The sequence below is a fragment of the Vicugna pacos genome, chromosome 2 (genome assembly GCF_048564905.1).
Source record: "Vicugna pacos chromosome 2, VicPac4, whole genome shotgun sequence".
Taxonomy (NCBI): Eukaryota; Metazoa; Chordata; class Mammalia; order Artiodactyla; family Camelidae; genus Vicugna; species Vicugna pacos.
This window is the reverse complement of record NC_132988.1, coordinates 35,328,503-35,342,649: the sequence shown is the minus strand read 5'-3', so window position 1 is coordinate 35,342,649 and position 14,147 is coordinate 35,328,503. Positions and strand designations below refer to the sequence as shown.

General features: G+C 37.7%; 1 protein-coding gene across 1 annotated transcript in view; it reads right to left on the bottom strand.

The window, feature by feature from the left end:
- TRPC3 (transient receptor potential cation channel subfamily C member 3) overlaps window positions 1-14,147 on the bottom strand; it is a 69,191-nt gene that overhangs the window by 24,971 nt on the left and 30,073 nt on the right. Inside the window, exons 4-7 of the mRNA XM_072938204.1 lie at window positions 8,854-9,018; window positions 5,957-6,173; window positions 4,355-4,588; window positions 1,707-1,971 (exon numbers count right to left, since the gene is read on the bottom strand). Of these exons, the coding sequence (XP_072794305.1) occupies window positions 1,707-1,971; window positions 4,355-4,588; window positions 5,957-6,173; window positions 8,854-9,018 (881 nt within the window). The remainder of the gene's footprint in view (window positions 1-1,706; window positions 1,972-4,354; window positions 4,589-5,956; window positions 6,174-8,853; window positions 9,019-14,147) is intronic.

Genomic DNA, 14,147 nt, shown 5'->3' with positions numbered 1-14,147 from the left:
ACAAAGCAGCGAGGACAACATAGAGTATAAAATGAGTTCTCACAGAGGTCAAAGGGGTGCTATTGCGTGCAGGGTTTCTCAGTGCCTTCCCCATTGGGTTCAAACAGAATTGTTTTTCATTACAATAAAGTAAGTCTCAGTTCTCTTTCACCTCTACAATCTGCTCTGTATTAACTATTTGAAAAAAATTCATTTCAAGACAATTTAGATGCCTGGCAGGGCTTGATATTCTATTTCAGTCTATACGGAACTAATAGACAGTCTAGTTTGTTGCCAGCTGTGGCTTTCCAGGGTATAGATGGTACAGAGGGAGGTAGGGGCCCTTCTGATCCCCTCACCTGGTGGGGGACTACAGTACAGACCAGCCTGCCTCCCCACCACTAAACAGCAATGGGTGAGAGAGAGTCTCCATCTGAATGTATCCATGCTGACAAAACTCAAAGGGACGACGACTAAGGAAGTTTAATCAAGAAAGACTTCATGGGGAAGGTGAGTCCCCAGGCAGACACCAGGATGACCAAAGGAAGGAAGTGGTATTACTGTTATAGTGGACTGACAACATTTAACTATAACTTCTTCTTCCTCAATTCCCTGTACTGACTGATGATACATTAAAACAAAAGTCGATGCTTCTTTTTTGAAATAATAGTAATGGCTACAAAATGATGAAACTAAATTTAATGTCACACATAATGCCATCCAGTCTTACAAATTTGTTACCCAATTGTCTTAAAATAGACAGTTTTGTCTAGGATTTTATGAAATTTTGATCCATTATGTGGTCGAGCATTCACTTAACAAGATGAACCTCTGGAGCAGTGTAATCACAGACAAGCACTAACTTTTTTTTTTAAGGTTTTCTTCATTTCTTTACTTTTTTTTGAGGTATAGTTGATGTACACTACTATGTAAGTTTCAGGTGTACAACATGAGGTTATATTCCATTTACAGTTATTCTAAAATATTGGCATATTCCCTGTGTTGTATAATATCTCCTTGTAGCTCATTTATTTTATACATAGTAGTTGGTACCTCTTTCCCCTACCTCTATCTTTCTCCTCCCCACTTCCTCCCACTCTGGTGACCCTAGTTCTCTATATCTGTAAGTCTGCTTCTTTTTTGCTATACTCATTGGTTTGCTTGTATTTCTTAGATTTCACATATAAGTGATATACAGTATTTGTCTTTCTCTGCCTGAATTACTTCACTTAGTATGATAATGTCTAGATCCATCCATGTTGCTGCAAATGGCAACATTTTTTTTTTAAAGCTGAGTAGTAAACCATTGGATACATATACCACATCTTCTTTATCCATTCATCTGTTGATGGACACTTAGGTTGCTTCCATATCTTGGCAATTGTAAACAGTACTGCTATGAACATTGGGGTGCATGTATCTTTGTGAACTATTTTTGTTTTTTTCAGATATATATACCCAGGAGTGGCATTGCTGGGTCATAAGGTAGTTCTGTCTTTAGTTTTTTGAGAAACCTCCATACCAATTTACATTCCCACTAGCAGTGTAGGAGGGTTCCCTTTTCTCCACATCCTCACCAACACTGGTTATTTGAAGCACTGCTTTTAATGGATTTTTTCTGCTCTTAAAGATATCTTTATTACCATCATTGAATAATTTTTTTTGCTTCACCTAAACTTGTTAGAATTTCCCTTTATCATATCTTTTTTGTAAGATGTTTTACTTACGTGGTAAATGCAGCATTTACTTTAGCCCCAAGGTAGTAAGAATACAGTATGAACATGCCGATCATAAAGGCAAGAAACACCATAATAAAGAGGACCATGAACTTGAATATGTCCTTCACAGTCCTTCCAAGGGAGATCTGTAAGGGGCCGAAACTCTCATTTGCAGGGAGGATGTAGGCGATGCGAGAAAAGCTGAGCACGACAGCTATGGCATAGAGGCCTTCAGATATGATCTGAGGGTCAGAAGGGAGCCATTTATCTCTGGCTACAAGAAAAGAGAGAGAGATCAAAAATGGAACGTTCTATTCATTGCTAACTATGCCAAATCCCTTAAATAGGATCTATCTTGTAGGTAGGTGGTTATTATCTCAGTTGAAACTACTCTACATTTAATTAACTGTCCAGTCACTATTTTTCATGTTAAACCAGAAACATGAATTCTACACTCATACGGTTTCTTTTAATGGAGGAAACACTATTATAAAGATGTGAAGCTGACTTTGCATTGAGCAGAAACAGAATAAAGCACAAAAGATGAAAAAGAGGTTAAAATGCTTCATTAGACACAGACTGTGTCCAGGATGACAAAACAACTGACTTGACTCATTTGTCCCCTCGGTTACCAAGTTTATTGACCAGGTGTTTTATCATCCTACAGGCTCATTTAGCACAAAACTTCTTTTCCATATTTCGCGGGGAAACTTGTCCATCTAACAGTTCATGCAAGTAAACTGCCATATTACAAGAAGTGAGAATGTCACTGAATCAGTGGTGCTGTCAATGCAATGTCTGAGCAATATAGCTGGTTCCTGGAAGGTTTAAAATGCTACTGAGGTACAAAATTCTTGGAGACAGATTCCAAATGAGGACCCCAAAATATCCTTTCAAGGTCACTTGGTCAGTTCACAGTAGACTATTGGATACTCACTTCCTTGGAAGATCAATGGAACACCACATGGTTAATTTTGTGCAAACTAGGTCACTCCCAGAAGGACGGATGCATTGTAGACATTTACAACAATAACAAAAATGTACATTTATTGAATGTTGAACATGTATCAGACACTGTGCTTTCAATGACCCTATGGACCCGAGGTTATTCTTCTCTTTTCAGAGATGCAGAAATCAAGACTTAAAAAGGTTAAAAAGTTGATCAAAATCATAACAAGGAGTGAAGGCCAAATTCACAGATTTCCCTCCAGATGATAGTCATTAGACACACATGAGAAAATTTAAATAAACAGCTATTGAAACAGTCAAGATGCGTGTTACACAAAAATACAATCTAATCTAATTCCTTCATTAGAAATGGTAATCATTTACTCATTTGATCTGGCCTGCTTGGTATATAAAAATCTTTGCTTGCTGACAATAAGAGATAATGTGTGTAAATTTCACAATGTATGAAGTGCATATCTTTATTTTATCTATTTGTTTGTTTGTTTATAACTCCTTTCTTGTGGTATGGTTCCTGTACAGTAAACTATACATATTTTAGATAAATGTACATCTTCATTTTAGAGCAGGCACCCAACCTTATTCAATAACGTTAACATGCTGCTTGTACTTATCCCAATGTAAGCCTTAATTACACTTACAAAGAGTTATTCTTCACAATCATAACACATTTAAACTCTATGTCTGAGTTTCCTTACCTTTAAAATGAAGGTTAGATAATAAGTGCTAAAGTCTTTTCCAGGTTTAAAGATGTTGCAACTATATGAAAATTTGCTAACTGCAGCTCCCTAATTTGGCCTCAAGGGGTGGCTAACATTGCTTAACATCAGTTTGTGCCGAGCAAGGAAAGTATCTGTATCACTGCACACTGGACATCACTGGTGTCTCCCTGCTTTTCATGATCTAGGGAAGTTCAGCATGAACTCCATTCCACGTCATGTTGAGGAGGAGTAAACATCCTCCCCAGCATTTCTGGCCATTCTGCAAAGTTTACATTCTCACTGTCACTTTAGCTCCTACTTCCTGCCTCTGCTGAATTTTTGTTCACTGCACTGGTATAGCAGCTCAGCATCTTTTATTATTTTATCTCCTCCAACTCAGGCCCTCAGGGACTTATCTTCCACATTAAGCAGTTTATCAAGCCATCTTCCCCCCTAATTAAGACAATTTCATGTCCTAAGAATACATGAGCAATTATGCTGTTAGGCTTAAAGGTAATTTTCTCCCATCTTGCAAAAACCTTCTTTTTATAGATATGAAAATTGAGGCACAGAGAAGTAAGTTAATTTGAACAAAGTCACACAGCAAGGGAGAGGCAGTGCCTTAATATGAATACAGTTTTATAGAGCTCTAAAGCTTATGCTTTCTCCACTGTTTCTACACATTCAACACATATCTCATACTAAACATACTTGCATAGTTTTTTAAATGGTCCTTTCCTTGTGTTATTTTTATTTATTTATTTTTTGTTTGTTTGTGGGGTTTATTTGGGGGGGAGTAGATAATTGAGTTTATTTATTTTTAGTGGAGGTACTGGGGATTGAACCGAGGACCTTGTGTGTGTTAAGCACGCACTATACCACTGAGCTATATATGCCCCCCTAAACATTCTCTTTATTGGCATTTCCTTCCAAAATGTAGTTCCAATACCCTTCCTGAGACATAAGAAAATTATGCATCTGACAACTTACCATAAGTGAAATACTGTATCTCTGGTGGAAGTGTAACTTCACTGAGGTCGCTCTCTTGGACATAACTGTCCACATACTGCTGTGCTTTCGTTGCCTGAAGGAAAGCCAGGAATCTGGCCGTGAAAGCAGCGATGAAGATGGAGAGCATCCCGAAGTCCAGCACATTCCACAACTGCAAAATGTACTCCCTGGGTCCTTCTAGCCAGAGCTCCTTACACTCGGACCACATCATTCCTGTCACAAGATACACAGGTTCCAGAGGAGATTTTACAGCTTAGGCTGAGAGGCTATTATTTCATGCACCATCAGTCCCCATCTATAAAATGCCCCAAATGTAAAGCATGCCCCTAGGTACCCGAAAGCACTGCTGACTACAGCTCACGGAGGTGCTGGGCAGAGTTAAATGGAAGAAGCAGCTTCAGCTCCACCAGGTTAGATTTTGGTGAAATATAGTTCTACACGTGACACCAGAAACGATGCTACTTTTATAGGGGATGGGGCAGGAAGGAGGGAAGGAAATAAACAAGAAAGGCTCTTCATGTCAAAAGACTTTTGGAGGAGAAGAGAAAATTCACCTTTATAAAATCACAATGGTTAATTATCAAATCGTGGTGATATTGGAGAAATAAGCCCCTAATTGAGAAACTTACTGTAGACTTTTAACAAGAACAGTTTCCCAATCACTCAGGAGCACTTACCTCATTCCTCTACCCTCTCTCCTCATTTCAGCTTCACGCTGAAAAGGTGAGGAATATCAATGAAAAAAGAAGAAACCCTTAAGCAGGAGGCCCTAGGACATTATGAAGAAACTGAAAGCAGAAAATGCCATTCTAGGGGAAGAGGACAAAATAGTCCAATTCAATAACTTGTCCTGAGTACGTAAGGGAAAAATATTGTAGAATTTTTTAAAGATACGTAAATGGCTTAAAATAAAATTCATAAAATAATTACTTGGCCCAGGTTGAGGCCACAGGAGTAAATGAGCAGGAGAAACAATCTGTTAATTCAGGAACTGAGAAGATACCAAGAAACACGCTGGGTGAAATAGATAGAAGATATGAAATGACTTTGGATTAATGATCAATAGATAAACTGGTTCCAATCTCCATTTTTTTCTCACATTGCTTAAACTTTTTACCTTAACATAGCTATTCAAAATGGGCTATCGTGAGGTGAGGTAATAAACATTTTGAAAATGGAAGCTCTCCTTAAAAAACCTCTGAAACTAAAGCAATAAATGTTCTTTGATCATCAGTTAATTGCCACTGGGTTATTTCAGAAGTATTTCGATTAAATATTTGATCATCACAGTGAGTCACATTAAAAAGACTGCATTTTACTCAATACTTGAAATTAGATTTCTGAAATGTGGTATACTTCTAATTAGGCTCATGCTACTCATAAAAATTTTACCTAGTGTTAAGGGATACTGTTTAGCATTATCAAGCTGCCAAATGATTCAATTATTTTGCTATTCTGCTTATCTTATAATGGTGATATTGTCACCACATAATGTACAGTAGCATTTTAAACAGAAAATGGCAGTCATTATAGAGATATTATTTTTGTTAGAAATAAGAATACTTAAAATAAAAGGCTTACCAAGGACCCAGACCATAATTAACATTTCAGTCCACGTGAACTGGGTGGTTTTGACCCTGAAGATCTGTTTGGGATAGTCAATAACAGTGATATTTGGCAGCGTGGTGATGCCTTCGAATCTGTCTGAGGCATTGAACACAAGCAGGCCCAGGAAGATGATGAAAGAAGCAGCATGTGCCACAAACTTCATAAAAGGGCTTCGCAGAATTTTCCCCAGCTGAAATAAGGCCAAAAACAAACAAAAAAAGGAAACTTTTACTTCAGAAAATCTGGCTTCCGCTTATGAAAATCACTATACAGGTTAAAAAAAAAGGTGAAATGAGAATACTTTTTCAAAATTCTGCTTCCATTTCTGAAGAGTTATGCATTGTGAAAAATTACTCCTTTTAGGGGCTGTATCCTCCAAAAAACGATTTAAGAAGTCTTCAAACTTCATTGTCTCTAAATATCTAGTTTGTCTTAGGCTATACATAATCACAGATGCATTTCTGGAAATCACAAGGCATATAATGTTATTCTTATTTTATATGAAAGACTATGCAATGTCAAGGTTTTTAGAGTCTAGGAAAAGACACTCCAAATTTGTAATGTGTAATTCTTTGTAGCTGAAATGTTATGATGACTTGCGTCCTCATTCATTTATAATTGAAATGTTTTGATGTGTTTCTAGCACATTACAAACGCTTTGAAGATGAAAAAAAGCTTAACTACCACAGAAGAAAAATTTTCTTCTCATTTCTAAATATTCCATAGTCGATTTGTACTTTGTATGATATAAAAGGCAGAAAATATTATAATCAAGATAAATATCTGTTACTACCCAATAACAACAGAGAGATACACAATAACTAAAATCTCTAAATAGGTTAATTTAATTAAAAGTCATCCCTGGGTCTGAAAAATCATATGAATAGTACAAAAGCATTTTTAAAGTTCAGCTTATAATGATTTTAAGGTAACTCTTTTAAAATCCCACATGATATAAGGTCCTTAAAAGCCCTATGTTCTAGTAGAAAGGAAAAACAAATCCTCCCGTTGCAAGGGCTTCTGCAGTCCAAGAATTAGTATATTTAACAGATTTAACAAGTTCTCTATTCTGCATACTCAGACCCTACTTTCAAACTTAGTCTGTGACCTTAAAAAGTACCAAGGTTCACATTTAAGAGACTGTAACTTCAAACAAATGTTTTTGTATGTCCAGAAGCTTAATTTGATGTCAACAAATAACCAAAGAATGTCCAGCATTTCTGGGACTGGACATGAATGCACACAGACAAATGTCACATTTTCCATATTAGACACAGAAAAATAAACCACACATTTACATATCACTGTTCTGTTCCACAGCTGCACAGAGGGCACATTGGGTCAGCTCATTCATAGTACATAGTGATTTTTTGGGAGTTGCAAGTCTCTTCTCCTAAAGGTTGATCTTTGAAAATGTTAGATAACATTAAAAAAAAAAAGCAGCATGCCTATCTTAAAACTGGGATACAGGTGGAGAATTCTTGCTATGTTGTCTGTTCAGCAAGGATGAGTGGTGTATGGCAGGTTAAAAAAAATGACTCAATTCCCTCCTTTCCCTTCTCTGCAGGGCAGAGTTCATCACACCATTAGCTACACAAAGTGAAGAGGAAAAAGAATGGCCTTCAAGATGCCTACTTCAAACCTGATGTTTTACCTGAGAAAGCTGCCCTAAAAGACAAACATGTATAAACATAAATTTTCCAATGTATTCCCCCCAAAAGGGGAAATTATTTGGGTGGGATATGATTTTTGCTTTAACGTGTGCTCTCTCCTTATTTACAGTTTCCAGTTTTTAGTGTTTATGTATTAGTGGACTCTTAGGGTACTTTTCCATGATATATAACAAAGGAACTTAGTTGAGTCATCAAAATTGATCAAAATGACAAACTTTCTGCCTTAAACTGCATGGGCAGCTCAACGAGGAAGTGAGATGGATGAATATTCTCACGCGTATATGGGCCTGCGGAACAGGACTCTGCGGGGGCTGGCAGCTGCGCGAGAGAGATGGCAGATTTCCAGGGTCATTTCTGAGTGGCCTTGACTCACTTTGCCTGAAACTGTCTCTGATTTAAACAAAACCAGATTTCAGAATATGAAAACAGGATTAAAGGATCTCAGAACAGCGTCTTCTCCCTGGCAGTGCCCTTTAGTAACCTCCTCCAGATTCTGTTAGCGTGAGTTCTGCTCTTTCCACATTGTGCTCAGACACAATTAAGTTGACTGTATACTGGCAAAGTTGAGAGAAGGATAAAGGTAGTGACCAAAATGATTCAAGCAAAACTGAACAGATAAACAATTTTAAAATCCAAAGCCCCCAGACCCCAATTCTACATTTTTAGAATCTTCTGAAGGAACAAAGGGCTAGGGGAACCTGACATGAGCTTTGTTGAAGAATTTGGATAATACCACCGTTCACAACTGTGCTTAATACTCTCAGCCTCGGATCTCCTTCCAGGTTCTACCGAGCTGCCTTTTCAGTTCTCAGGTTAACTCTTTCTTGGAACCACTGCAGTAGGGCTGCTCCCCTTCCACAGGCCAGCCCTGCGGACTCTCTATTAAGCTGGCAATGGAATCAGCACAAGTGCTACTTCACTTAAGCAGCTTTTCCTCCTGCCTACCATGGGGATTTTATCTTAAAAGCTTAAGTATGATATGCCTGCAAATATGATCTATCCCACTAGGACCAAATCCTTTTTCATCCCTTATTTGGATTGATCCCAGTCATTAAAAAGCAGAATTCGTGTTCTTGAGTCAATTAACATTCAGAGTAAAACTGATAAAGGGTCTTAAGTAGGAAGCTTTTTCTCTTTTCATCCTCAAAGGACACGGTACGCCAACCACAGAGGAAATGGGGGTGGAAAAGCCTGTACCCTGCTGCAAGGTGCGATCCAGTAGCCGATGGCAAGGAAGGGAAGGCCCAAGGCCACGACCAGCACCACCAGACACTTGATAGCTACAGTCTGTTCCCGCAGGCCTGAGAGGTTCTCGTACCAGATTGTCAAGAGCTGCTGCTGGCAGTTGGGGTGAGCCACAAACTGTTGGTCGAGACAGAGAGAGGGAGAGAGAGAGATAGGTTACCATGCCATTGTTCACAGTTCAGCTGAATGCCAGTGCATCCTAAAGACATTAATGCATATTTTCCCAGAATACAGGCACTGAAAGATTCTGGTAGTATTCTCCTTTACCCTCGTTCTATTTTTCAAAATTGCTTGAGAACGCATACAAGAAGTAAACACAAGGGTAAAACTGATGTTGTCCTTAATCACAGTTCTTTCTGATCAAAACTCCGTATTCAGACTCCTCTCTGGAATCTGGGTGACCCATGCTTTCCTTTGCAGAAACATGTCACATCGGGCTGTCTGCCAGCTTACTTGCATTCAGTTCAAAATGGAAAAGAAAATAGTTATTTGGTTTACCGTGTACTCTAGCTAAAAGAGAAATGTGTTATGAATTTTCATGAGCAACTTCTAAGATGCTACATCTATGAGAAACATACATGATATGCCCTGTGTGTATGTATGTACTACCATAGCAAGTATGCATAAGGTCTGCAGAAGCTCAATGAAACTGCAAGTATTAAGCTTGGTCCACAAGTGCACTGCCTCCAGGACCTGGCATCAAATGTTACTTCCTTCCTATTTCAGTAATCTGTCCTCTTTTTGTTGTTTCCTCTGCTGCAGGTCAAAAAAGCACATTCATCTCCAGCAGTTCTTTTATAACAACAGTTCGAATCAGGAAAAAAAAAATGAGCAAATTATGTTTATTTCACGCCTGTCATTTTATTTTATTTTGTTCTCTTCTAGTTTGTTTTATTTTATTGATTTTGCCGACAGATTTTCTAAAGCGTCTGTCTGCGTCTATTTAGAAGGATTGGGATTTCACTAAGGTCCTATCCTTATTCAGGCAGCAGAATATGTTTATAGTCAGGCCAATGTGAAAAGGTCCCTATGCCAAAAAGTAGCTAGATATGCCTTTCTTAGGATAAACTGTCTTATTTGCAGCTGGATATGCCTTTCTTTGAATGGTCAGGTGCACTTTGCCCAAGCTTGGAATTATTTAGGGTCATTCACAAATCAACTATGAGTGCCAACGTATTTTTTAAAAAGAGTATTTAGCAACACAAAAATCAACGTATCACTGTCTTTTAGGGGAGGGTACAGCTCAGTGGTAGAGACTGTGCTCAGCATGCACAGAGTCCTGAGTTCAATCCCCAGTACCTCCTTAAAAAATAAATAAATAAAATAAATATAAATCTATCAATCAATCTAATTACTTCCCCCAAAACAAAACAAAATAAACAAAAAAAAATAAGGTATCACTGTCTTCCAAAAAACGAGAATAAACAATAAGAATGAACCTGTTAGGACCTGTGAAATGTTTTCATAAACTCTGAGAGGCAAAGAAAACGGCAGCAGTTTCCTCTGGACAAAGCGTTCAACTTTAATCAAGTTCGAGTTAATGATCTGAATGCTTCTTAGTAACTCTGGGCAATCCCTCCAGTCACTTGGCTACTTATCAATAGCATGCTTACAAGGGAATGAACAGGTTTCCCTTTACTGGTATACAGTTTCCCATCAGCTCTTCTAATCAAACAAACAAAAAAGATAAACAAAAAGAAAAAACAAAAGTAAAACCTCATTCCCAGGGTAGGCAGTAGAGGGACAATTTCCCCCAAATCCTCACTCCTGCCCCCAAGTGTGCACTCACCCTCTGGGGAGTCCACTGACTTTGCTATGACAGCTGCATCGTTGTGCAGAAGGAGAACTTGACAATCCATTGACAGAGGTGATGAGGATGAGTTTACAAATGTCAGGTTTGAAATGCTTAACTGAATTTTTTTTTCTGTAACACAGACTAGGAGGATTTGGGAGCTTGAAAGTACTACAAAGAAGATGCTATTTTTTCCTTACTTAATGAGTTCAATGTGAAAAAGCATATTTTATTTTGTAAGTTCCTTTCAATTCAGTTATAAAAGTCCCGGATCCTGAGGCTCACGGGTCATTGCTAGCTGCTACATATATATTAGATCTTCTTTCCAAACTCAAGATTTTGTCACTCTTCCTAGGTTCTGATTTTTGAAAACAGGATTTCAAGATCAATGCAGTCCTTATTTGAACTTATGATAAGATATAATCAAGTCTGAAGGCTTCCACCTCTGTCCCTGTGGTCTTTTGGATCATTTCCTCCCTGCTTCACAGCTCCTTCTGTGTTAAAAATTCTCATTCCCTCTATGGTTCTTAAATGTTTGTCTCATTCATGCATGCATGCATGCATTCATTATTCATTCTTCAAAATGTTGTCAGCCCCTCCTATGTGCCAGGCAGGTGTTTGGTACAAGAAGACAAAAATGCATCAGCATTGCATTGGTGCTGAGTGGTCCTTTTCTAGGGCACACAGTAAGCTCTGAAGAAATGTGAAAAAGCTATTACAATGGAGACTTGGATTCCATATGCTTGCCAAGATAAATAGTCAGCATTTAAAATAGTCTTAATTCGAATGTTGGTCCAAATGTCTTGGTCCAAATGTCCCACAAATCTGCATTTGTGGGAGGTTGGATAAACATTAAATAAAGGCAGTCCTGTGACTCCAGCCAGGCTTGGCTTAGGAATGAGAAGGTGCATTCAGAGAAATCTATAGGTAGAGTATACAATGTCATCAAACCAGATTACTGGGACGTCAACAAACCCTTTTTTTTTTGGAATACGCCAAGGGTTTCTGTAAAACAGAAAATCCGCATGAAGTTAAGAGACACTGGGACATATGTCCATATGAAATTGATGGACAAATTTCCCTTTTGTGGGTTTCTAGCCTTTCCTTCTTAGGTTTTAAGCCCCTGAGTACAGAAATATTAATGTTGTAGTATGGCTCTTTCTTCTTGCTCTTCCTTCTTGAGCTAATCTTTAAATTTGAATCTTTAAATGCTTTATGGCATTAATTAAATTATATGAGGGTTACACAGCCTTCAAAGACTTGGTGGAAATCAACCCTTTCCATATGGCATTATATAATGATCAATCTTTGACCCACTGTGACTTACGCCATACAATGTAAACACTTAATGTATGTTAAAAACTAGCTAAAATCATAGTATTGTATTGTACTCATTTTTAAAAATAATTTATAATTCAGCTTAAAAAGTATATCTCCTATACTACTAAAATTCTACCCTCTTCTTTTTTGGGGTGGGGTAATTTTATTTATTTGTTTAAACCTGGAGGTACTGGGGATTGAACCCAGGACCTCGTGCATGACAAGCACGTACTCTAGCACTGACCTATACCCTCCTGCCACTCTACTTTCTTCTTAATTGAGATCATAATACAGCTCCATATGGCATCTGTTGATTCCTATTAATCCATGAAAAAGAAAACACAAACAGATATTTTCTCCAGTGATTCAAAATCCTAATACAAGTACACAAGGAACATTTTAAAAAAGAAAGTAAAACCAATATAATAGTATCAAGTGAAGGCAAAAAAGCTAATCCCTCTAGGAGATGAATTTGCTCTTTTCAATGACTTTAAAATAGGGCAGTAACCTTTATCTTTTAAAATTGCTTTACCTCCTAAAAAAAAAATCTCCTTACCCTGCCACACCAGTCATAGCCAGCTGGATAAAATTTGTATGCTGTTTCCTAACTTCAGTGGACCAACAAATTGAAACCATTACAAAAATAATACCCTTATTTGAGGTTTTCTGATTTAAAGGGAAAATGCTCGACACAAGAAGATCTCAGTCTTTCAATGGAAAAAAACTACTGGAGCATAAATAACAAACTTTTTTCCTCTGCCAAACTGATGGATTGTAAACTGAACCACCAATCAGGGCACGTTATGGAAAACATATAACTTTCAACTTAAGAAAATTCATGTGACATTGTCTTTTCATCAAATTAGCCTTTACGAGCACGATCATCATGGGAATACTGTTGTGTGAAAACATGGCAGGAACACTTTTTGTCTTTCATGATATTGCTGGAGCCACAGTTCATGTACTTGAAAAGAAAATATTCTTGTGAATAAAAACTAGGTTGATCATTCATCCTCTTTTTAATTGAAAAATTAAAACCGAAATTGAGAAATACAAACCAAAAACTCACACTGTACAAGTTTTCTGGATTTCAAACCCACTGAGCACAAAATTCTGTTAGCAAGAGCTAACCCACTGATACCTCTTGGTGCCTGAACACGAAGCCAGCAGAGGCCATCCAGCGTGGGACTGGGGATGGTGCCAGCCAGCACATGCACCCCAAAGTCTCTGCAGTGTGTTTACATGTTCTCAATGCACTGCTCAATTTTTGGGCTTTCTCTGCACACAGTGGATACCTCTATGTGTCTATATTGCTGCGTATCTCTTTTCTAGATGATTTTTCTGTAGTGAAACCTAACCTTACTGTAGAGGAAGTAAGAGAGCAAGAAGGAAGAACTCAAGAAACATTCTCCTCTTTCCCAAGAGCCCAGTTTTCCAACGTGATCAAGTTCTACTATCTTTTATCTTTGTCTAGGGCTTTTTTTTACAATAGACATAGCTCACCTGAAGTAGGCAGAACTCTCGTTATTTTTATGGCAGGAGGGGATTGATACTCACCCTCAAGTTGGAAAAGATAGCGATACAGTTAGAATGGACTTGGGGGAAGGGGAGCAAATAGTCTATTATTTTAACTGGAAAATAATGGATATTTGTGCCTAAAAGTTAATTTTCTTATACTCATTTTCAAAAAACCAAATTTCATCCTCCACTCTATTTCATTCTCTTTTGTCGAATAAGGTGAGTAAATCTAGTAACTGTAATAATGCTTCCTATCTTTTCAGTTTTATGATTTACCTTAGAGACCCCTCAGAAATGACTCTGGGATGAATAATCTTCAACATCCACCCCCAATAAAAGACACATCATTGCTTGTTCCCCACCAGTACCATACAATTGCTCATTTCATCAACAGCATTGAGAATTGGACTTGTTTATTCTTTACTAATTTGAGCAAGGGGAGAAAGTATTTGTATGTTAGTATGCACTTCTTTTATTACTAGAGGGTGTGAAAATTTTAAATACTATTTGTATTTTCTTTTCTGTGAATTACCTATCCAAATCCTTTGGTTATTCTTCTACAGGGCTCTGAAACTTTTTCCTATAAATTTGTCTGTGCACTTTGGATATTAAGAAT